The following is a 24,760-nucleotide window of genomic DNA, read 5'->3' as shown; positions in this document are numbered from 1 at the left end:
TCCATCAAACTATAAAATTAATCTGTAAAATCACTGTTTAAAAAGAAGGAGATTATGACTAGAGGGACTAATAAAGCTGCTACCAAGTAATCTTCCATATTCATGAACTCTGTATAACCCCACATCCACCACTGATTAGTAACTTTCTGCCTATGCACAGTGTACCCAAAAACATGTCAATAAGATATGTGGGCGGGGTTATACAGAGTTCATCACTGCTAGAATCAGGGTCTCTGCCCTTAAAGGGAACCTGTCACCAGGTTTGGCCGAAAGAGATATGGCCACCACCTTTCAGGGCTTATATACAGCATTCTATATTACTGTATATCTGCCCCCAATACAACCTGTAAGAGAAGAAAAATTACTTTCATTATACTCACCAGACGGGCAGTCCGGTCCGATGGGCGTTGCTGGTCTTGATCCGGCGCCTCCCTTCTTCTTGTGATGCCGCCAGCTAGCTTTTTGTGCATGACGCGTCTCCTCGGCACCACGCTCCTGCGCAGGTGCACTTCTCTGTAGTACTGCAGTGAGCAGGTGCCGTCTAAGGTCAAAGACAGGGCAGAGAAATACGCCTGTGCAGGAATGCTGTGCCGAGGAGATTGTGTGGATGACGAAGGAACGCGTCATCCACACGGCGCAAGCAGGAGGATGGGGAACGTAAGCACATGGGAGGCTCCGGACCAAGACCAGTGACGCCCATCGGACCGAACCGCGCCACAGGTGAATATAATAAAAGTTATATTTCTTCTCTTACAGGTCAGGTTGGGAGCTTATATACAGTATTATAGAATGTTATATATAAACCCTGAAAGGTGATGGCCCTATCTTATATCGACCAAAACTAGTGACAGATTCCCTTTAAATCATGCAGCTCTCCATTGGGGTAGCAAAATCCTGATGGCAAATTTGCTTTTATCTGCCTTTAAGAGCAGTGATATTTACCTGACTTTGAGGTACACTATAGTCTGCTCCCCAGTACAAGGTCATTCCAAGGGAATAAATATGAATCTGCGGAGGAAATACAGAAACATCATTATCAATACAAGAGGTTACAATGTGGCTGTTTTTTTTACAGGAAAATACGAATAATCTACATAACACCATATGAGAGAAAATATTATTTCATTCTATCCTGAAACAAGAAGATTAATAACAAATTAAATATACATAGTAAAAGATATGAATAACTGAATATCCCATACATCAAAGCTACAGAAAAAAAACTTGTGATAGCATCAGGTTCAGACTGGCTAACTGGGGAACAGGTACATTTCCGGGAGGGCCCCTGTGCAGCTGTCAGGCTCCATCACCTTATATTAGCAGTACATCAGATTCATTATACTGTATACAGACAAAAGCAACACATCTTCATTCATTTAACAAGATACCCAGTTTATTATGATATAAAAGCATAGGTACATTTGTGAATGATCGTAATGTAATATTTGCATGTAGCTGAAAAGTGGGTCTCAAGAGTCAATGTTATTTGTGGGCCTTTGGCTTCACAGTGCGACACTGAATGGCATAAAATCTTATATCTATATATCTCTTTATATAGATACTAGATGGTGGCCCGATTCTAACGCATCGGGTATTCTAGAATATGTATGTATGTATGTATGTATATAGCAGCCACATAGTATATAGCACAGGCCACGTAGTATATAGGAGCCATGTAGTATATAGCAGACATATACGATGTGGCCTGTGCTATATACTATGTGGCTGCTATATACAAACATGCATACATATTGTAGGATACCCGATGCGTTAATACAGGCCACACAGTATATAACACAGCCCATGCAGTATATAGAAGCCACGCAGTATATAACACAGGTGACGTAGTATATAACACAGGCCACGAGTATATAACACTGGCCAGGTAGTATATAGCCGCCACGTGGTATATTACACAGCACACGCAGTATATAACACTGGCCACGTAATATATAACACAGCCCACGCAGTATAGAACACTGGCCACGTAATATATAGCTCAGCACACGCAGTATATAACACTGGCCACGTAATATATAACACAGCCCACGCAGTATAGAACACTGGCCACGTAATATATAACACAGCCCACGCAGTATATAACACTGGCCACGTAATATATAGCTCAGCACACGCAGTATATAACACTGGCCAGGTAGTATATAGCAGCCACGCGGTATATTACACAGCCCACATAGTATATAGCAGTGTGGGCACCATATCCCTGTTAAAAAAGATTAATTAAAATAAAAAATAGTTATAAACTCACCTGCCGGGATCCAATCCAGCTAAGCTGATGAGCCCCATCTTCTGTTCCCAGGATGCATTGCAAAATTAGCCAGATGACTTAGCAGTCTTGCGAGACCGCTAAGTCTTCTGGGTAATTTCGCAATGCATCTATGGGAACGGAAGATGGCGGAGGCCGCGCGCGGGCTACGGAGGGTGAGCATAGCAGGGTTTTTGTTTTTTTAATTATTTTTAACATTACATCTTTTTACTCTTGTAAAAAGTTGGGGACCCACAGGATTAATAGCAGCGGTTACGGAGTGCATTACCCGCGGCATAACGCGGTCCGTTACCGCTGGCATTAACCCTGTGTGAGCGGTGACTGGAGGGGAGTATGCGGGCGCCGGGCACTGACTGCAGGGGATTAGGGGAGGGACTAATCGGACTGTGCCCGTCACTGATTGGTCGCGGCAGCCATGACAGGCAGCTGGCGAGACCAATCAGCGACGCAGGATTTCCGTTACGGAAGTTGCAGACAGAAAGACGGAAGTACCCCTTAGACAATTATATATATATAGATGAAAATAGAAAAAGAAAAATACAGACGCTGCAGGCAGAAGTGTCGTGCAAGAATGTGAAGAGAGATGAAATAGTCAGAATGGACTTCCAGTTGCACAAAAGGTAGGATAACACAAGAGATTAACATTCCATGCAGATGAGAGGATTCTCAACGGTCAGCCTGGTGATGCTATTATTATTTTAGGTCCAGGACAAAAATGTACACAATAAACAGATAATTTTTCTAATAATCTTCTCTCAAATGTTATACAAAGAAACCTCTTGCATACTGGCATTATAATGTGAGAAGACCAAACTTTATGTGAATACTATTCAATTAATTTTGTTTGTCTCAAAGAGGTTTCACTAACTTGGCCATTGATATTTATCCACGAGGATAAAGATCATGTGGAATAATAAGGATTGTTCTACGCAGCCACTTTGGCTATTCTCCCAAAGAAAAGCATTAATTTATACACTTCATGCAACTTTTCTGCACCTTCTGACAGCAACAACTTTGTATGCTGACTTTTTTGGTGCAATGACAACTAAAAAAATTAAAGGGAACAGGTCACCCCAAAAATCGTATATGAGCTAAGCCCACCGGCATCAGGGGCTTATCTACAGCATTCTGTAATGTTGTAGCTAAGCCCCTGATGTAATCTGAAAGGTAAGAAAAACAGGTTAGATTATACTCACCCAAGGGCGGTCCGGTCCGATGGGCGTCGCGGTCCGGGTCGATGCCTCCTATCTTCATACGATGACGTCCTCTTCTTGTCTTCCAGCCGCGGCTCCTGCACAGGCGTACTTTGTCTGCCCTGTTGTGAGCAGCGTAAAGTACTGCAGTGCGCAGACGCCAGGAAAGGTCAGAGAGGCCCGGCACCTGCGCACTGCAGTACTTTGCTCTGCCCTCAACAGGGCAGACAAAGTACGCCTGTGCAGGTGCCGCGGCAGGAAGACAAGAGGACATCATTGTAAGAAGATGGGAGGCCCCGGACCGCGATGCCCATCGGACCCGGACCACACCGGGACCGCCCCTGGGTGAGTATAATATAACCTGTTTTTCTTACCTTTCAGGTTACATCGGGGGCTTATCTACAACATTACAGAATGCTGTAGATAAGCCCCTGATGCTGGTGGCCTTAGCTCATATGCGATTTTTGGGGTGACAGATTCCCTTTAAGAAGCATCTAACAGAATAAAGGAAGCTTGAACAGGTGCGAGCTGCTGTGACTTTATTATATACATATATACATATGTATGTACATATACATATAAATTGAAGGCATACTGAACCAGCATGGCTACCACAGCATCTTGCAGCGGCATGCTATACCATCCGGTTTGCGTTTAGTTGGACCATCATTTATTTTTCAACAGGACAATGACCCCAAACACACCTCCAGGCTGTGTAAGGGCTATTTGACCAAGAAGGAAAGTGATGGGGTGCTACGCCAGATGACCTGGCATCCACAGTCACCACACCTGAACCCAATTGAGATGGTTTGGGGTGAGCTGGACCCTTTTTTGTTAAGTATATAATTCCACATGTGTTAATTCATAGTTTTGATGCCTTCAATGTGAATTTACAATTTTCATAGTCATGAAAATACAGAAAAATCTTTAAATGAGAAGGTGTGTCCAAACTTTTGGTCTGTACTGTATGTAGCGGAGCTGTGTGTTCGGTATGTGAAAGTAGCAGAGCTGTGTGTGACTATGTTCATATGTACCAGAACAGTGCGTGTATAATACACACTGCAGAGACACTAACAATAGATTTATTACCTCCCTACACTACCCTACTATATTAAAATTAGTGCTAATGACCCCTCCACTTTTCACCACCAGGTAAGTTTTCATCAATAGGAAAAATGTTAAAACGTTGTTTTTTTTAAACCTGGGGTGTATCTTATGATAAGATACATCTTATAGTACAAAAAATACAGTATATCTAGAGGCCATGTTCGCAAATAACAGCTGATCAGTGGGGGAGCAGGGTGACAGACCCCCATCTATCTCATATTTATGACTTATCCATGGCATAGGTTATCAATATGTTGTGACTGGACAACTGCTTTAAATAAAAAAAGACTTAGATAGAAGCTTGGATTTCACATCAATATAAAACTTGCCATTGCTGTTATTTTTAGCACTACTGCTAATATTGAGAGTACTAATCATGATAATGATAAAAATGGTGATCGCAGAATCTTCCATATTATTATGCTTTTCATTAATACTATCTTCTGCAGTATAATTGGTATTATTTTTAGATTGCTTGGATTACACTCTGCTTTGATGGGGATCTGTATATTTTAAACAATCCTCCTGATAAGATAAAAGGTGTTAGGTACACAACATCAGAGGAAAGAAATTGCCTGTTTCTTTATCTTTTGTAGGGGTTTCCTTTGAAATTTGGGCTTCAAAAAATTTAGGATATTTAACTCAAGCTAGGGAACACTTTCAGAGCTGGAGGGTAAAATGTGATTTATGTTGCATCTCAATATTAGTCATGATTTTAAATCGTTATACTGGTGGACTAGTATCATTGCACCTAGAAACACTGGGTGAGGGAACATTATTAAAGAAGCACACTCATATAAGTTTTTATACTCTTACAATATTGCAGTCATCATATTATATAGCACTGTGTACTTACAATTGCTAGTTTTGCCTTTCTACCCAGTACTTCTTTTCTCTGCTCCATGTAGAAACAAGAAGTCTATTGTCCCTGGATTTATCATCCCCCTGTTCAACTCCTGACCCAGCTACTCATCCCCCTGCCAGGAACTTTTGCAGTGACTTATCACTCATATAGGGAAAATTGACCTCTTGTATCTACATAGAGATTAGAAGGATTCAGCTAGTCAGATTTTAATCATGTGATGTCATAGACCGAATGAAAAACAAGAAAAAATAGCTGGGTAGAAGGGCAAAATGAGCAATTGTAAGAACATGATGATTGCAATATAGTAAGAAGATAAACATTTTGATGGGATTGCTTCTTTAAAGAACTGACATTGCTGACATTTCTTTAACCTCTTAACGACCGCCAACACGTATTAGAACGGTGGCTGCTAAAGGGCCTTATTCCCTCATTGCTGTTTTAAAAAGGCAATTTAGAATATGGCTATGTCCACACGTTGCGGATTTTGCTGCGGATTGGCCACTTCGGATTCGCAGCAGTTTTCCATGAGTTTACAATACCATGTAAACCTATGGAAAACAAAATCCGGAGTCCACATGCTGTAAAAAATAAAAAAAAAGGAGCGGAAACGCTGCGTTGTTTATGCTGCAGCATGTCAATTCTTTGTGCTGATTCCGCAGCGGTTTACACCTGCTCCATAATAGGAATCCGCAGGTGGAATCCGCACAAAAACCGCAAAAAAAACAAAAACAAATCGTAAATCCACGGTAATTCCGCAGTAAATCAGCAGTGCAGTTTACCTGAAGATTTACCAAAATCAGTGCAGAAAAATCCGCACACCTTTCCGCAACATGTGCACATACCCTATGTGCATAGTGCCCCCCAGAGTCGGAAAACATGATCAGGCCTGGATTTTCTGGTCCCTGATCACCGTTATTCAGTGAAGAACGGCTATCACGAAAAAAAAACTGTGCCCGCTGTTAAAATAATTTCTCTCTCTTCTGACATGATATACATATCAGAGGAGAGAAAAATTAGGTCCCCTCAACCCGCCCGGTACCTAAGCCATTCCCCAGTCTATCCTGCTCCATCCCCCGACCCTCTGCGTCATCTTCCTGGAAAAAAAAAAATGGTGGGCGCCTGCACAGAGCGCCCACCAAGAACTGCCGTCTGGTACCTGGAAAAATTGGGGAATTTTCCCTATTGGTTCCTTTTGATCACTGTGATAAACCCATTTTCCAGTTTTTGCAGTTGGAGTTAGGGTTGTGTTAGAAAAAAAAGATTGTGATATATGACGGATAGTGTTGAACACAAATGCTTGGTACCAGAGTTTATATTGGGTGCTTGGGTATGCATGGAGTATTGCAGATCCCCCACATATGTTTTTGGATGTCTAACAGCTGTGAAACATGTGGGGCGGGGGCTCGAGCACCTTCGATACGCGGTGCATACTCGAGCACCTGTTGCAAACTGGAAAAAATCCTTGAGATGTGTGGTTTCCGAAATGGGGACACCTGTGGGGGGTTTGCACCGTTAGGCAGATCAGGGTTTCTCCAAATGGGACATGGCATCCGCTCTCAATTCGAGCCAAGTTTGCATTCAAAGAGTCAAGTGGCGCTTCTTCCCTTCGGAGCCCTGCCGTGCAAATAGGGTATCGGGGTCTCCTATTATTCTTGTGAAAATAAAAAAAGTTTGGGTCTAAAGTAAATTTTTTGTGAAAAAAATTAAATGTTCATTTTTTCATTGCACATTGCTTCAGTTCCTGTGAAGCAACTGAAGGGTTAATAAACTTCTTGAATGTGGTTTTGAGCACCTTGAGGGGTGCAGTTTTTAGAATGTTTTCACTGTGGGTATTTTCTGTCATATAAACTCCTAAAGTTGCTTCAAATATGCAGTCCCAAAAGAAAATGGTTCTGTAAAATTTTGTTGGAAAAATGAGAATTCGCTGGTCAACTTTTAACCCTTCTAACTTCCTAACAAAAAAAAAAAAAAAAGTTTCCAAAACTGTGCTGATGTAAAGTAGACATGTGGGAAATGTCATTCATGAACTATTTTGTGTGACATAACTCTTATTTAGAGGTATAAAAAATAAAAGTTTAAAAATTGTAAAATCATCTTTTTTGCCAAATTTCCTTTTTTTTTTACAAATGAACGCAAATCATATAGAAGAAATTTTACCACTATCACGAAGTACAGTATGTCACACAAAAAGAGCAATTTCAGAAAAAGAATCTACACAGTGAAAGAAGCTGGGCAAACAATGGCCTGTGTCTTGTCTTGTCTTGCAGGACACATGAGAGCTGCACTCCGCTGACTCTCTAATAAGCACAACTATTCAGCTCAGCAAATCATCCATGTTTTTGAAAAAAGTGGATGATGGAGCACTTTGGCGATGGAAACAAAGAACCGGTCAAGATTGTTCTATACTGATCAAATTGTTGTGGTTCCCATTACAATTAGCAGGATATCATGAAAAAAATCTTATATGCAAGACCAGCTTGAAAGAAGAAAGAAAGAAAGAAAACAGGTGCATTCTTTGAGCTCATGATCATGTTTTGCTTATGGGAACTAAAAATTTGAAAATTTTGTTACAATCCTATGCAGCCTTACATCCTTTAAAATCTGAGGAAATGTCTGAATGTCAACCTGCATGTCCTCAATTTCATTCTAACTTATTCTTTCATTATCATGCACAATTTTAATTTCTCTCTCTGCTGCCATAAAACTTGTTGGACCACATTGATTGTCGTTATCTCACTGCAAATAGGACATTCCATTGCTAAATAATTTCAGAATATTTTTTGAAAATTAGCATTCCGTCCATCCGGGCTAGCTAATTATTCAGGAAGCAGGAGGCTGGTGCCCATAAAAATGTGATATGAGAGCAAATTTTGTTGTTGTTGTGTTCAATTGCTGTCTATGCATCACACAACCAAAGACTTTAGAGGTATAATGGATATGGAGTGCCTCAGGTCTGGTAATTTATTACTACTGAATATTATTAGCATGTAGTGCACTTTTTATTTAGAAAAAAAACTGCAAATACAATTATAGTGGCCAACAACAGGGATCAAATTCAGTAGTTACAAGCCCCTATTCTAAACCTAATGAAATATGTCCAATCTAATAAAATGTCATAAGGCAGCATGGTCCAGACACAGTAGCCCCATGAAATTTTGCAGAAGGCTGTTCTACTGCAGACAGTCTCTGGCAAGATATGGTTGACTGAGGAGAGATTTCTGGCAAACAACATAGGTAAATAATACAACATTCCTCACGGTTCCAATATTGACTCATTTTGTGTAACATTTGTGCCAAACTGCCTTTCCAAAATTGTTAAAAGACACAACATTGTAAATAATGAGGTATATGTAACACACAAGAACAATCAAAATCTAAGAAAACTGCCAACTGCAAGCCACAAAGAGACAAGGCAAAAATGAGAGGGGAATGACACAGTTCGTATGGAAAATTGTGCTAAGAAATTGTGAAGAAATATTCTAATTAAACATTTTTTCATGTATGTCATCATTGTTGCAGCGTCCATACTTAAAAGGGGTGTCCTTTTTTCACCTCCACTTCTTGGGCCAATACTCACATGCATGTACACTGACAAGCAAAAGGGTAATGATGGTTTGAACTTGACTTTCAGGGTCCATATCACACCATCTACTACTGCATAGAACGTGAGACTACCATCATTTTATAGACAATCATCTTGGCCATCTCATTCATAAATTTGACTTGCAACTATTTTGCATATGGCTAATTATGCAGATTCTTGGCATGTCACTGCATTGTTATTGTTTTGCTCCTACAAAAAATTGTAATAATCGTTATTTTGTAATTCCACCTTTGGCTTTCAACACTGCCTGAATCCTTCTGGACATTCTATCGATCAGATTCAAGCATGTCTCACCAGAAATCTGATCCCAGATCTCTTCTGCACGTTTCCAAGGTTGGTGCATACTGGTCGACTCACCTGGGTATGTATACAGCTTTTTGTTCAACTTTAGTCACAAGTGTATGATTGGGTTGAGGTCTGGGGACGGTGGAGGCCAATCCAGCACCTCTACTTCATGGTCATTGAACCATTTCTTTGCCAATCTCGACGTACGCTTCTGGTCATTATCCTGCTGGAACACTATATCGTCCTTTTTATACTCCTAGTACTTGAGTGTATGAAGTAACTCATCTTGTAGGATATTCACATATAGCTCAGCATTGAGACCATCGTCGATTCTGGTCATGTATCCAACGCATTTGAAACAACCCCATACCATCAGGCTTCCTCCACCGAACTTGACAGTTTCTTACATTTTTCAATCCATTAGCCCCATTTTCCCTTGTTTCTTCCAGACCCATTTGCACCCACCAGAGCCTAGTCGCATTCACTACTTGAATGGATGTTTGTGATCTCACTAATACGAAGCATATGAGCCACCTCCACGGCCATGTTTGTTGTGCCAGAATAGATAGACCTTGTGATGAGCCGAACTCTGCTATGTTGCCTGGACGGCCACCTCTTGGCTTTTGAACGGACTTCATTTTGTATTCTTCCAACTGTCATGGCACTCACTTGATGCAGTTTGACAATTTTCTGTTCCAAGAGACCACTATTGCAGAGCTGTATGATGCAGTTTCTCTTTTCTTTGGAAGTTTTCTTCATGGCTGCTCCTCGATTCGAACCACTGACCTTTCGCTTGTATTAGAACATGTTGCAATTTGTAGTTTATAGAAAGAAAAATATTTTTCCACCACCAGGGGCAAAACAGCAACAATGCAGTGATCTAACAAGAATCTGAATATCTAATCCTATGCTAACTACTTACAAGTCAAATTTATGTATGAGATAGTCAAGATGATTGTCTATAAAATAATGGTAGTCTCGCGTAAAAAGCAATAGTGGATGATTAGATATGGAGCCTGAAAGTCAAAGTTAAAAACATTGTTACCCTTTTGCTCATGAGTGTTTGTTATAACATGTTATGCTTTGAATACTCTGCCGTCAGACCTAGTCATGTGGTGCTCGCATCAAAGCCCTTTTTCCAGAAGTGATGACATTTTGTTTGCATCTATTTAGTTGGGACTCTGTTGTCGGAACGTCATCAATGAAGCGCCACAAAGGGGGATGGATACAGAGACCCATGAGGCCAGGAAGCTGCATTGGTCACGTGGATGTATAAAACAAGACCACTGAAATCAAAACTAAACAGACGGGCAGGGACCACCAATGTTACGGTGTTGGAATAACAGAGGAATTAAGAAGTGAGTATTGCTTTATTGAGTTTGGATGCTGAAAATGCTTTTGATCAACTAGGATTGTCTTTTTAAAAGCGTATTGTATGAAGAAGTTGTTTACTATCCTCTATCAAGAGTTTGTTCTTAAACCCCAAGGCAGTAAACTTCCCCATGCTTTTGCCCCTTAGATCCTAATCAAATGGTCCTAAACAGTGTTTTGTTTTTTTGCATGGAGTTGCTAGCAACTTTAATATATCTCAATCCAAACATATAAAGGGTAAAGTTGAGGGACAGGGAATTTAAGTTACTATATGTTTCGCTGAATATGTCCTTTCAACATTACACACACACAATACATTACCCATAATGCATGTAGTCACACAAGAATATGGTGGTAGTTTATTTGGTAACAAAGTGAACACATAGGAGACAGAAACTTTTCTTTCAAATACTACTCCTGGCCAATTAGAGAGACTCCAAACAAACTTCCCATGCAAATGAAAAAAACAAATCTCTTAATTATTGCTGGAAGTCACCACAGATTTACAAAATTGTCTCTACTAGTAGGCAGACACATTGAGGCTCTGGCAGTCCCAAATGTCATTATTATTGGCCAACTCCTCCGAGGAGAATAACTGCATAATATGTCCTCCCAGCTTAAACCAAGTAAAAAGAAATTGAGAATCTCTAGCTGGCCGCTGTTCACCCCAATTCACCTCTATGCTCTGGTCCATTTTGTCTTCCGACACAAGATCTTTTGGGTCCCATATCCTTCACTAGGGATATCTGAAAGAAATATTCTAGAAGGTTCCCCCTTTCCTCATCAAATCCCTCCTTACCTCTACCATCCCTCCACTCCCAACAATCTTACATTACTTATGTCTAAGAATTGGTATCAAAATGGCCTGTTCAAATATCAAGATGAAGCAATTTACAAAATTCACACCATACTGAAATTTTAAGAACTACAAGGCAAATACCAATTGTTGACACAAAGCAAATCATTCACTTTGCTCAGACATTCTTTTGGGGTTCTCATGTCTCCAACCTTTGAATACCAGATCTTCAAATAAAGGTATTTATGGTGCATCTACCTTAGGTGTCTGCTATCCTCCTTGGCAGCGCACCAGCACCCCTTCTTCTATATAATGTCCCAGACTGTGATATTCTTATGAATCCTTTCGCTTTTCTTTTGAATATAACACCAACACATACGGATTCACCATATTGTACTTACATGTTACGTTATGGCAGCTAAATGCCTTATTATTAAACAATGGAACAAAATGCTCATCTCTATGCTAGGATTAAAAAAGGTTGAAATATGGAATATATTTTGGCCTCGGTCAATGACTAACTGGGCAAATTTGACTGTATTTGGATGTTTTGGCATTGGGACTCGCTTACTCACTAATTATAGACTCTCCCAAGCACCTTACACACAGGCGTTCTTTGTAATACTCCACTGGCCATTCTTCCCTTTGTCATAACCCTTTTCTTTCTCGTTATGCATTTGCCTTTGTCTTAATAGTTTATTATATTTATTATCTACTTGTGGCGGACAATATGATAAGGAGTGATTGCAAACTTTTTTTAATATGATAAGGAGTGATTGCAAACTTTTTTTTGCTTTACAATTTAGACGAGCCTCAATATGGGTAAGACAGGACAAGAGTCTAATGTGTATGTGGGCCTCCAAAACCTCCCCTTGACAGATGATATTGGGGAAGAGAAGTTACGACATGTCAGGTTTCCTTGTGTTCTCTGATAAAGACTGGCATCAGCTCTCAAGGAGAACACAGGAGAGCTTGGCGTTTTTCCTTGTGTATGGTTGACAGCTTCCTGTTGTGTATGGCATTTGTGTGGGGGGCTTTAACCAGATAGCTCCCGATTCATGTCTACCTGATTTGTAATAACCAGCATTGTTATTTTGTTTGTGTGATTTGTCCCAGGCAAATAATTGACTAATTCTGTTCCAGAGAAAATATTTTATGGTTATACTTTTGAAAACCCAATAATGAAACAATTATGAAATGAGTGAGTATTGCTTATTGTTCTATTTTATTTTATTCCCTGCTGTTTGACATTTACGGAGCCCCTTATTGAACTCTATTACATACAAGGACAGTCATATCGTGGCTCTAAGGGTATGTGCACATGCTGCGGATTTGGCTGCGGATCCACGGCGGATTTGATGCTGCGGATCTGCAGCTGTTTTCCATTCGTTTTACAGTAGCATGTAAAGCTATGGAAAACCAAATCCGCTGTGCACATGCTGCAGAAAATTCTGGCAGATGTGCTGCGGTTTATTTTCTGCAGCATGTCAATTCTTTGTGCGGATTCCGCAGCGTTTTAAACCTATTCCTTAATAGGAATCCACAGATGTAAAAACGCAGGTGAAATCCACACTAAATCCACAGTAAATCCGCGGTGGATCCGCAGGTAAAACGCAGGGCGTTTTACCTGCGGATTTTGTAGAATACGCGCTGAAAAATCCGCAATGGAATCCGCAACGTGTGCACATAGCCTTATAAAACAAAAAAGCAGAAGCAATGGTTTCCTTGAAAGGGAAACTTTACTTTTGCTAATAAGAAGTTAAATAGACTGAGTACTTGTCGAACTCCAACTATGTAATAGTAGTCAAATGCTATGCTGGAGAGCTGATCTCAGCGACACACCGGAAATAAGGGGAAACAAAGTTCTGCTTTCAATGTGGAGTCTGTGAGTCCACAGCTGAAAGGATGAGCTACGTGCATGTACAGCTGCGGACATGGACCTGACAATATGAACAAATCCTCAGTTGCTAAGCTCAGGCCAGGGCTTTCTCTATGACGTTCTGTCTTTAAAAAAGATTTTTATCATTTTTTTAAAATCATCCACATATCCTCCTGTAAAAACATCAGAACTTTGCTCAATCTCCTCAGCCTAGATGGACATTAAGTCTTAGTATTTTCGCTTTGTCTTACAATTTGAGCAACGTGAACAGGATACATAAAAATCTCATGCCCATTGTGCAATTTGTTTTATTTTATTTTTGATCAGCTTAAAATCGACCTGCGGTACGTGTTTGAAATCCAAAACATCAATTTGCGGGCACGCAGCGTTCAAATTGAAGATTTTCCCCAGAGAATTGAATTAAAAAGATTTTAGTGCGTTTCTGCTAAGGATCCGCACATGACTGTATCAATAAAATGTTGTCAAATGATGAAACAAAATAATGTTATTGTGTGTAGGCAATCCAAAATAAAGACGACGTTTCGGTCATACAATGACCTTCAGCAGTAAGACAGAATGGTCTGGATGAGCAGCGCGTCCTACGGCGTTGAGTAGCGCTGCTCATCTAGAACGTTCGTCATTACCATTACACAGCATTCTGTCCCAACTGATGGTCACTGTATGACCAAAACGTCGTCTTTCTATTGGATTGCCAACACACAATAACATTATCTTCTTTCATCATTTACCCAAGTGCCAAGTTTTCTCCAAAATTGTATGGGATAAGATCTTGGGCACCGTCCACAGGAGTGCCACGATTCCTATTTTGGTTAAAGTTTTCGTGAAATATATTTAAAAAAATGAATTATTTAAAAAGACAAAAACCGCAGGGCAAAAACACGATTAAAAACGCATGTAAAAAAAATACACTCAAAAGCGCAAAAAAAAAAAAGGAAGTGACCAGAGCGCTGCTCTGAAGCTGGCTCTTAAAGATCCGTGCAGCTTCACTGCCCCAGTGATGCTCTGATAAAGAAAGCACACAATTCAGTCAAATGGCACAACCATGCGGCTGGTCCGAACTGTCAATCAAGTAGGAGTCTACTGCCCTCAACAAGCAGAAGGCTGGAAAGAAGGGAAGAGGTGCGCTCCTGAAGATTCATAATGGGGAAAATCCTTTAATCCTTGTACTGATGGAAATTAAGACAACCAGAATTTTTTTTTTCGTTTCCACTTTCCCACGTTTATAGCCATGACCAGCCATATTTTTATTTTATTTTTGGCAAACAGTGTATAAAGTAACGTTTTGGCAAAACAAGCTCTAGTTTTTTGTGCATTTTAATCATTACATTTATGTCAAGTTTTATTTTGGGTTAAATTTGTGCCCCTTAATTGATGCAATTTAATGATAACTGCATTTTACTGATTGCAGGAATATCAAATATGCACATGAATATTTTCTGCTCTGTGTAATAAAAAGGTGATTCTTCAAATTTTGTTGCACCATTATTGCACTTGTTTGTCGACTGCAATGATTTTTAAGCCAGATGTATAAACCATTGGGTTATTCTAGTGCTTTATTAGTGAGTTTTCCCATAGTAGGGTCAACATCCCAATGCACTGTGAAAATGCTTGAAGAATTTGTTTTCTTCAGATAAAACAAATTTACTGTCTGATAATTATAAGCAGAAGGCAGCAGTTTTATGCTACTATCGAATAACCGTGGCATAGAAAAAAAAAGACACGAGAAAAGAATGAGATACTTGTGAATAAACCAACCGTGACTCAGCCAACCTAATAACTATTACTTTTAGCAACATGAAAGAAAAAGCCTTGTGCACTCAACTGAAGCAAGATCCCTCTCGCCCACTTTACCTGAAATAGATAAAGCAGAGCAGAGAAGGCCAGGCAGGAAATGGGGGCAGTAAGTATTCAGCCCTGCAGCCCACACGTGTGAAAACATCATATAGCTAATGAAAGACAACATTGTAATTCACCTCCATACAATATGTAATGATTTTACAACCACTCATACACTTGACTTAGTTTTGGAACCAAAGCCATGTCTTCCTAATATCCATTTTTCCAAACATTGTGGTACGTGAGCAGCGTGCGTGGCCTGAACGTGCTACCATGGTCTGCAGTGGATCTTTATGACTTTCATACTCAAGTGGCATTTGGTGTGGCAGAACATTCCTTAGGCAATCATTAATTACCTCACTAATGGCAGCCAAGGTGTGTAAGCGTGGGTATTTCTGTACATGGCGCGCATACTCGATACTGAATAAATCAAGTTTTTTTTTTCCTTCTTGGTATTGTGATTTCAATGTCAAGAACTGTAAACATGTCTGAACTTTAAAATTAATATAAAAGTATTCTGCAACTCTAATCTAAAACACTCCAATATTAAATCGGACAGATAAAAATGATTATGGCTCTTTCATCTCCCAGTGGCAATGGTAAGACAGTAGACAGAGTCATGGGCCAAGGAAACGAAGTAGAGAAGACACATGTTTAATTCCTTTCAAAATCAGGAGAAGATGTCCAAAATTGCCATCAGCACACAACTGGTAGCAATCAGCAAAACCCAACTACACACATCTACTATTTGGAAAAAAGTCTGACCAGAAGTGGTCTTCATGAAAAAATTGTAGCCAAAAAATATGGCTTTGACATGGAAACAAGACCAAGTTACTTAACTAGTCACAAAAACAGACACATTTGAAAGTGACAAAAGTAATTTTGAATTTACTTAAAGGGGTTGTCCGGGCCAAATCGATAAGTCTGCAGTCACTCTGTGCGACTGCAGACTTATGAAATGCCCCAGTGCTATGGGGATTCGCCAGTTTCTGAGCCGAGACCAGAGGGAATGTATGTGTTATACATATTCTCGGCCAGAGGACGAGGCCTCGCTCCATACATTCGTATTGAGCAACGCTGCTCCTCGACTAGTGACGCAGGCGTCCAGTGGGAGTGGCCGAATAGAGGGCATGGCCTCACTCAACATAAGTGTACAGAGCGAGGCCGCACCCACTGGACGGGCTCTGGCTGGGGGTATGTATAGACTGCAGACTTATCAATTTGGACCGGACAGCCCCTTTAATATCAACTGATAATCAAACCGAATTGTAATTCAACAGAATAATTTGAAAACTAAAAACATACACTATATATAAATGCACACACTTAATGTATTTTTCTGACTATAAGACGCACTTTTTTCCTCCAAAATTTTAGAGGAAAGTGGGGGGTGCATTTTATAGTCCGGATGTACTATATATATATATATATATATATGTCCACCATGGCTATGGATGGGAGAGGAATGGGAGAGGAGCGGCGGAGGAGCGAATCACAGGAAGCAGGAGTCGGCTGCTGTGGCTAACACTGTGCCTGCTGTTAAAGAAAATGAATATTCACTGCTCCCCATGCCCATAGTCCCACTACCTCTATGCACTGAAGTTGGCACCGAGAGGTGGGAGGGACTATGGGAGTGTGGAACAGTAAATATTTATCTTCATTAACAGCGGACCCAGTGTTAGCCGCAGCCACCGGGCAACCACGTGTGCCCGCTATTAAAAGAGAATGAATATTCACAGCTCTCCACTCTCATGGAAGTGGAGAGCAGTGAATATTCATTCTCTTTAATAATGACAGGATGGCTATGGCCCTTGTCTTATAGTCTAGAAAATATGGTATATCACCTTCTAAACCCCCAACTGAGTCAATTTGTCAGAGAGAGAGATTTTAACTTGGGAAATGGCAAATTCACACAGATTGGGTGCAGATGGTGATTTGTAGCTATTATAGTGTAAATTCACATATGATTTTGCCATTAAAGAGTTATAGAGGCAGGTTACTCATACTGTGGTCGTCTATTAAGGCCACATAAAGTCAATCATTAACAAATTCTCTTAGAATAGTATCTGTATTCTGGTCAGCAAGGCAGACTAGGAGTCTCTGCATCAGCTGTTTAGTTACTGAACCATGCCTTAGCTTGCTACACCAGGCAAATGCCAGGATTAACAATTACCATTGTATATTTCCCATGTATACAATCTCTGAAAAATAGAACATTTTGTTCATTGAGAGGGACAGACAATACTAGCTGCCATCTAATAACGTAGTAAGTAATGCACAGATAAAAGAATATGCTGACAACTATGAGAAATGGCCATAATACACACAAAATTATACAAAAGCAGCAAAAGTCATGGAACTTAACTTCCCAAAGAACAGAGCAGAACTTCATTCATTTCTACATGTCCCCCAGGCAATGTCTGGAATGTATTGTCTGAATTCTTTCCTAAAAGGGGGTCTTTGTTTGCAAGTCAACAGTATCAATGTGCCTAGCAAGTTACCTTTTCTATATCGGCAAGAGATGACAGTGACTTGGTCTGTAGCACCTCAGGTGCTGTGAAGGCCCGCAGGTCCTGATTGGAAACATTTTCATCTGTGAAAGTTATGCTTCCGGACGGCAACAGCAGCAGAGACCAGGGGGAGATAATAAAACTGAGACTTGCAGGGTCCGCTATACAGAAACAAAAACAACAGTGTTACCAAAAGTACTGTATAGATGATGTAATGATAGATAGAAAGAAAGAAAAACAATTTAGCAAAGGACATAAAAAGGTTGAATAAAAAAAACAAATAAAAAAAAAAACCACACTACTGAATGAGGTTTATTTAGATAAACCATATATTATGACATATACATGAGAGGTAAAATGCAGTTAAGAGAGATGGTCGGGATTCTGTGCTACCAAAATCTACTATGCTTCAATTTAACAGCTTTGTGCATGTTACATAGTAGGCCAATACTTAAAAAATTGGTGGGTACAGAAAATTTTAATCTAATCAGTATGGCCAAATAAGAAAACCATCTACCCTCTACTCCAACTGCTCCACAAATAATGAACACTAGTACTGTCCGAGAAGAATAGGATGCTTCCACACCTCTATGACTACATTTACATGATTTAAACCCACCGTGCCATTCATTGTTGCGCCCATTCATCCACCGTTGGGGCATCCCTCATTCATACATAGCCAATTAACCCCTTCACCCCCGGAGCTTTTTCCGTTTTTTTCCGTTTTCGTTTTTCGCTCCCCTCCTTCCCAGAGCCATAACTTTTTTATTTTTCCGTCAATATGGCCATGTGACGGCTTATTTTTTGCGGGACGAGATGTACTTTTGAACGACATCATTGGCTTTACCATGCCGTGTAACAGAAAACGGGAAAAAAATTCCAAGTGTGATGAAATTGCAAAAAAAGTGCAATATCACACTTGTTTTTTATTTGGCTTTTTTGCTAGGTTCACCAAATGCTAAAACTGACCTGCTGATATGATTCTCCAGGTCATGACGAGTTCATAGACACCTAACATGTCTAGGTTATTTTTTATCTAAGTGGTGAAAAAAATTTCCAAAGTTTGCTTAAAAAAAAAAATTGCGCTATTTTCTGATACCCGTAGCGTCTCCAATTTTCATGATCTGGAGTCAGGTGAGGGCTTATTTTTTGCGTGCCGAGCTGACGTTTTTAATGATACCATTTTGGTGCAGATACGTTCTTTTGATCGCCCGTTATTGCATTTTAATGCAATGTTGCGGCAACAAAAAAACGTAATTTTGGCGTTTTGATTTTTTTTTCGCTACGCCATTTAGCGATCAGGTTAATCCTTTGTTTTTATTGATAGATTGGGCAATTCTGAACACGGCGATACCAAATATGTGTATTTTTTATTTTTTTTGTTTTATTTTGATTGGGGCGAAAGGGGGGTGATTTGAACTTTTATATATTTTTTTTTATATATATATTTTTAAACACTTTTTTTTTCAAATTTTGGCATGCTTCAATAGCCTCCATAGGAGGCTAGAAGCATGCACTACACGATCCGCTCTGCTACATTGAGGTGAAGTACAGATCACCTCTATGTAGTAGAAAGGCAGGTGTACTTTGAACGCTGACCACAGGGTGGCGATCAAAGCAATCGGCCATCAACAACCATAGAGGTCTCAAGGAGACCTCTGGTTGTTATGGCAATGCACCGCTGACCCCCGATCATGTGACGGGGGTCAGCGGTGCGAGCACCTCCGGCCGCGCGGCCGGGAGCGCTAGTTGAATGCCGCTGTCAGCGCTTGATGGCGGCATTTAACTAGTTAATGGGCGTGAGGGGATCGCGATTCCGCTCGCGCTCATTGTGCGCACATGTCAGCTGAACAAAACAGCTGACATGTCGCGGCTTTGAGGTGGGCTCACCGCCCGAGTCCACCTCAAAGCGGGGGATCTGCCAGCTGACGTACTATTCCATCAGCTGGCAGAAAGGGGTTAAGAGCATAATCAGCAAACAATTGTACACTGCGTGCAGAATTATTAGGCAAGTTGTATTTTGATCACATGATACTTTTTATACATGTTGTCCTACTCCATGCTGTTCAGGCTTGAGAGCCAACTACTAATTAAGTAAATCAGGTGATGTGCATCTCTGTAATGAGGGGTGTTGTCTACTGACATCAACACCCTATATAAGGTGTGCTTAATTATTAGGCAACTTTCTTTCCTTTGGCAAAATGGGTCAGAAGAGAGATTTGACGGGCTCTGAAAAGTCCAAAATTGTGAGATGTCTTGCAGAGGGATGCAGCAGTGTTGAAATTGCCAAACTTTTGAAGCATGATCACCGAACAATCAAGCGTTTCATGGCAAATAGCCAACAGGGTCGCAAGAAGCGTGTTGGGCAAAAAAGGCGCAACATAACTGCCTATGAATTGAGGAAAATTAAGTGTGAAGCTGCCAAGATGTCATTTGCCACCAGTTTTGCCATATTTCAGAGCTGCAACGTTACTGGAGTAACAAAAAGCACAAGGTGGGCGATACTCCGGGACATGGCCAAGGTAAGGAAGGCTGAAAAACGACCACCTTTGAACAAGAAACATAAGATAAAACGTCAAGACTGGGCCAAGAAATATCTTAAGACTGCCTTTTCAAAGGTTTTATGGACTGATGAAATGAGAGTGACTCTTGATGGACCAGAGGCTGGATCAGTAAAGGGCAGAGAGCTCCACTCCGACTCAGACGCCAGCAAGGTGGAGGTGGGGTACTGGTATGGGCTGGTATCATCAAAGATGAACTTGTGGGACCTTTTCGGGTTAAGGATAGAGTGAAGCTCAACTCCCAGACCTACTGCCAGTTTCAACGTCTGGCAACGTCTTCAAGCAGTGGTACAGGAAGAAGTCGGTATCGTTCAAGAAAAACATGATTTTCATGCAGGACAATGCTCCATCACATGCCTCCAACTACTCCATAGCGTGGCTGGCCAGTAAAGGTCTCAAAGAAGAATAAATAATGACATGGCCCTTGTTCACCTGATCTGATCCTCATAGAGAATCTGTAGTCCATCATAAAATGTGAGATCTACAGGGAGGGAAACCAGTACACCTCTGGGAACAGTGTCTGGGAGGCTGTGGTGGCTGCTGCACGCAATGTTGATCGTAAACAGATCAAACAACTGACAGAATATTTGGATGGAAGGCTGTTGAGTGTCATCATAAAGAAAGGTGGCTATATTGGTCACTAATTTTTTTGTTTTTGTTTTTGCATGTCAGAAATGTTTATTTCTAAATTTTGTGCAGTTATATTGGTTTACCTGGTGAAAATAAACAAGTGAGATGGGAATATATTTGTTTTTTATTAAGTTGCCTAATAATTCTGCACATTAATAGTTACCTGCACAAACAGATATCCTCCTAAGATAGCCAAATCTAAAAAAAAAAACACTCCAACTTCCAAAAATATTAAGCTTTGGTATTTATGAGTCTTTTGGGTTGATTGAGAACATAGTTGTTGATCAATAATAAAAATAATCACGCAGTATAGTGTATATGGCCATTTGGAGCAAAATAAACAATGGATGTGATGAAACAGGGTGTATGGGTTTTTTTATGTAGAAAGTAAGTGGAAGTAGATTTACGAAGCCTTAAGCTGGCCATAAAATACTTCAACCGATCATTCAGCCAACAGTGATCTTAGCCGACACTCCCATTCACAGAAGAATGCTTGTAGCCTCTTTGAGAAATCGGCCAGATCACATGTTGGCTTGCGGCTTATCTCAGAGAACAATTTGATCAGCAGTCCGAAACTGGGCAAAGCGTGAGTGACATGTCTCCAAACCATAAGTCGGTCGTCGCCGCCATACACATTAGACTTTTGGTTGAACTCATCATTATCGGCAGGTTCAACCGACTTTAGTCTAATGTGTGGGGCCCTTATACCATACTAAAATAGCATTTGTCATTTTTGCTACGGTACTGTGTTCTTGTACAGCACAATGCGAGTAGATGAGTTTTAAAAAGCCACAATAGCAGAGTAGAAAAAAATATTGAAATTGCTTCTCCATCCTAAAGCTGCCCTTACACAGCTGTCTGCTTAACAAGCTATTCCATTTGCACACTGCAGTACGAGTGTTTTCAATGGGGAAAGAGGAACAAGTAGCTGCAAAACTCTTCTGATATTTGCTTCTCTCTCATGAGAGCAAAGGATCGAGCATGAAAAAATCTAACATACCCAATCATTCTATGGAAACCTCTAATTGGCAGGCCCTGAAGAAATCTGCAGGTCAAGCCAACATTTATCCAATGTTTATGGGAAATGAGACTGAAATGAATATCTAAAACCTATATGAAACAATCATAAAAATGAACTATCATTTAGTTTATTTATATGACTGACATGAATATACATTTTGCCTGGTTTTGTATGTGACTTGTATAAGCCACAACAGATCATCATGGGAGCTTGATGCAGTGGCAGCAGGCCACACTACTGCTATGGGACCCATGAGCTGGGGTGGTGGCCCGGTGTCAGTGCCCCCCTCCACCTGTCAGCGCCTACAATGCCCGACTGCACAGAATGACGGGGGTGAAAGTGTCTGCTGATGCTCCCTCCTCCATCATGATTGCTCACGCTGATGGCTGGAGGTGGGCTCAGGCTGTCAGCGTGAGAAATGATGATGAAGCGTCAGCTGATGCTTCCACCCCCATTGTTCTTCCTCAGTAGCTGACGTGTCAGAGCAGCAGGCGAGATGACATCATTACAGTGTGCCTGCTGTTCTGAGATGTTCGATGGAGGGGTGAATATTTTATTTATTTATTTAAATCAGTGACTAGTGGCCATAATAGTATATGGTGGACCATGGGGGGTGAAGTATACTGTATGAAGGACCATGGGGAAAGCATTATATTGTATGGAGGTCCATGCGGAGTGCATTATATTTTATGGAGGACCATGGCAGAATCATTGTATTGTAAGGAGGACTATGGGGAGTGCATTATATTGTATGGAGAACCATGGGGGTGCATTATTTTGTATGGAGGACCATGGGGAGTGCATTATATTGTATGGAGGACCATGGGGGGTGCGGTGCAATATAATGTATGGCGGAGCAGGGGGAATGCATTATATTCTATAGAGGACCATGTGGGGTGCAGTATAATTTAGGTAAGTACAGACATTTTTTACTGTTATTTTTTTTTTCTTTTTGTTCTTTTCATTGAAAAGCCACATAAAGATAGGAACAAACCACTGTATAATATTCTATTATGCACTTAGCACCTTAATATAATCTTAACTCAGCAATGACTTGGCAAGTTTGACATCACAGACTGTGGAACAATTTCTAAAATTATCCTGTGTTTTGGGATGTGTGGTTTGTCTTATCCCCGGAGTTGTTTTTCATCTTTAGTCAACCATGATGCACCGCTATTTCTGTCAACTTCTGGTGAATATAAATAACTTTGGATAATCTAATAGTCAACATGTTTGAAAGTCGGAAGTCATCTTCTTCCCAAGAGACTAAACAGTATCTAGATAATAACAAATTCTAAAGTCCTGCAAATAAAATATATTTATCCCCATGAGTGTTTTCAACAGTTTTCTGGAGTAAAACACCTAGAAATTGCATCTGGTACTTTTACACCAGTCCAGTTCAGCTCCACCAAAGTGGTGAGGCCCATCCAGCACATTCATAAAAATGTGTGATGGTTTGGCTGACTTTCCCATATAGCGCTAGCTTGGCCAAGCACTCCTCTATTCTCTATGAGAAAGCCACCGACTGACATGGTAGCCATCGGATTATTCCAGAGAGAACAATATAATCAGCAGTCCAAAATCGGACATGTACGATTAACATCTCCCCTGGCCATCAGTCGGACGTTGCCCCCATACACCGAGCACACCAATATTGGCAGGTTCAACTGGTGTTAGTCTAATGTGTATGGGTGCCTTTACAATGGGTATGCATTAAATTAGCTACTGTGAAAAAAGCTCCATTGCAGAGCAAGCATCTTTATGATGATAATGCTAAAATGAAGACATTGTTGAGATTAAATAGGTTACTGGGCAACCCAACCCATGTCACCATAAGGTAAGTGGTGGTAAAAGGTAAGTCTCCTTACTCAAAAACTTAAAATAACAGTATATAATAATCTCCGTACAGTAGACAAAGCATTATCAGTTATGGCACTGTAAATGAGGGTACCATAAATACAAGAAACTATGCAATGTCAGTAGGTAAAACTAATTTTTTGTACGGACACCCCCGGAGAACTACGCGATCCCGTGAGGCTACTGCACATACGTGCTATCTCGGTTCACAGTGTGGACGATGCGTCCACATCAACATGATTAGGAGAGGAAGAGGAAGGACAGACGCCACAGCGAGGTCACCGCTTGGACCGAAGCACCCTTATTAACGTACGGCATAGGAGCATATCAAATGGTATTTTCAGGTTATATAGGGAAAGTTGGGAGCTGATAGAAACATTTGTGTGATGCATCATAGGAGCAGTCAAAGGTGGTGCCATTTGTTCATAGGCTCTTTTGAGACAGGTTGGTGGTGACAGGTTCCCTTTATGAAAGAGTGACTCTGCTTTAAAGGGAAGGTGTCGCACTATATATTTTTGTATTAATAATTATTGTATAATCAATTATTTTTAATAATAAAACTACATGCTACTGTAACTTTTTTTATTTATTAATTCTTCAGCCACTAAAGGCTGCCATTTGCATTTGCATAAGTATCCGAGCATGACACTTAGAATTTTTTCACACTTCCTTCGGCAGGCGTCCGTCATAATGCGTCGATGCGACGTATCGACGGATGTCTTAAAAATAGTGAAAAACGGATGCAAAGCATCCTGTGTTGTGACGGATGCGTTGAATTAGGCGCTGCCTGAATTTCAATGTATAAAATACGAGAGAGAGAGATTTTCCCTTGACTATAAAATCCTTCCAGGCATGCTCAGAATAAAAAAAACGGGATACGTCGCTGGATTCCAGTTTTTGACGGTCAGCGACGTTTTGACTTTTTCAATGCAGAATT

At 40.5% G+C, this 24,760-nt stretch overlaps 1 protein-coding gene and 1 long non-coding RNA gene across 9 annotated transcripts in view; one reads left to right on the top strand and one right to left on the bottom strand.

Annotated features, from left to right (window-relative positions):
• PTPN13 (protein tyrosine phosphatase non-receptor type 13) overlaps positions 1-24,760 on the bottom strand; it is a 376,092-nt gene that overhangs the window by 235,043 nt on the left and 116,289 nt on the right. For all 8 annotated transcript variants that reach the window (XM_069743364.1, XM_069743366.1, XM_069743365.1 and 5 more), the window contains exons 3-4: positions 17,746-17,915; positions 943-1,008 (exon numbers count right to left, since the gene is read on the bottom strand). In XM_069743364.1, coding sequence (XP_069599465.1) covers positions 943-1,008; positions 17,746-17,915 — 236 coding nt within the window. The remainder of the gene's footprint in view (positions 1-942; positions 1,009-17,745; positions 17,916-24,760) is intronic.
• LOC138653896 (uncharacterized) lies at positions 10,638-12,688 on the top strand. Its single transcript, XR_011316062.1, has 3 exons — positions 10,638-10,699; positions 12,315-12,330; positions 12,625-12,688. It is a non-coding gene; the product is annotated as an uncharacterized lncRNA (long non-coding RNA).

This window comes from Ranitomeya imitator, chromosome 1 (genome assembly GCF_032444005.1).
Source record: "Ranitomeya imitator isolate aRanImi1 chromosome 1, aRanImi1.pri, whole genome shotgun sequence".
Taxonomy (NCBI): domain Eukaryota; kingdom Metazoa; phylum Chordata; class Amphibia; order Anura; family Dendrobatidae; genus Ranitomeya; species Ranitomeya imitator.
Note: the sequence above shows the minus strand (reverse complement) of the source record. Positions and strands in the feature narration are given on the sequence as shown.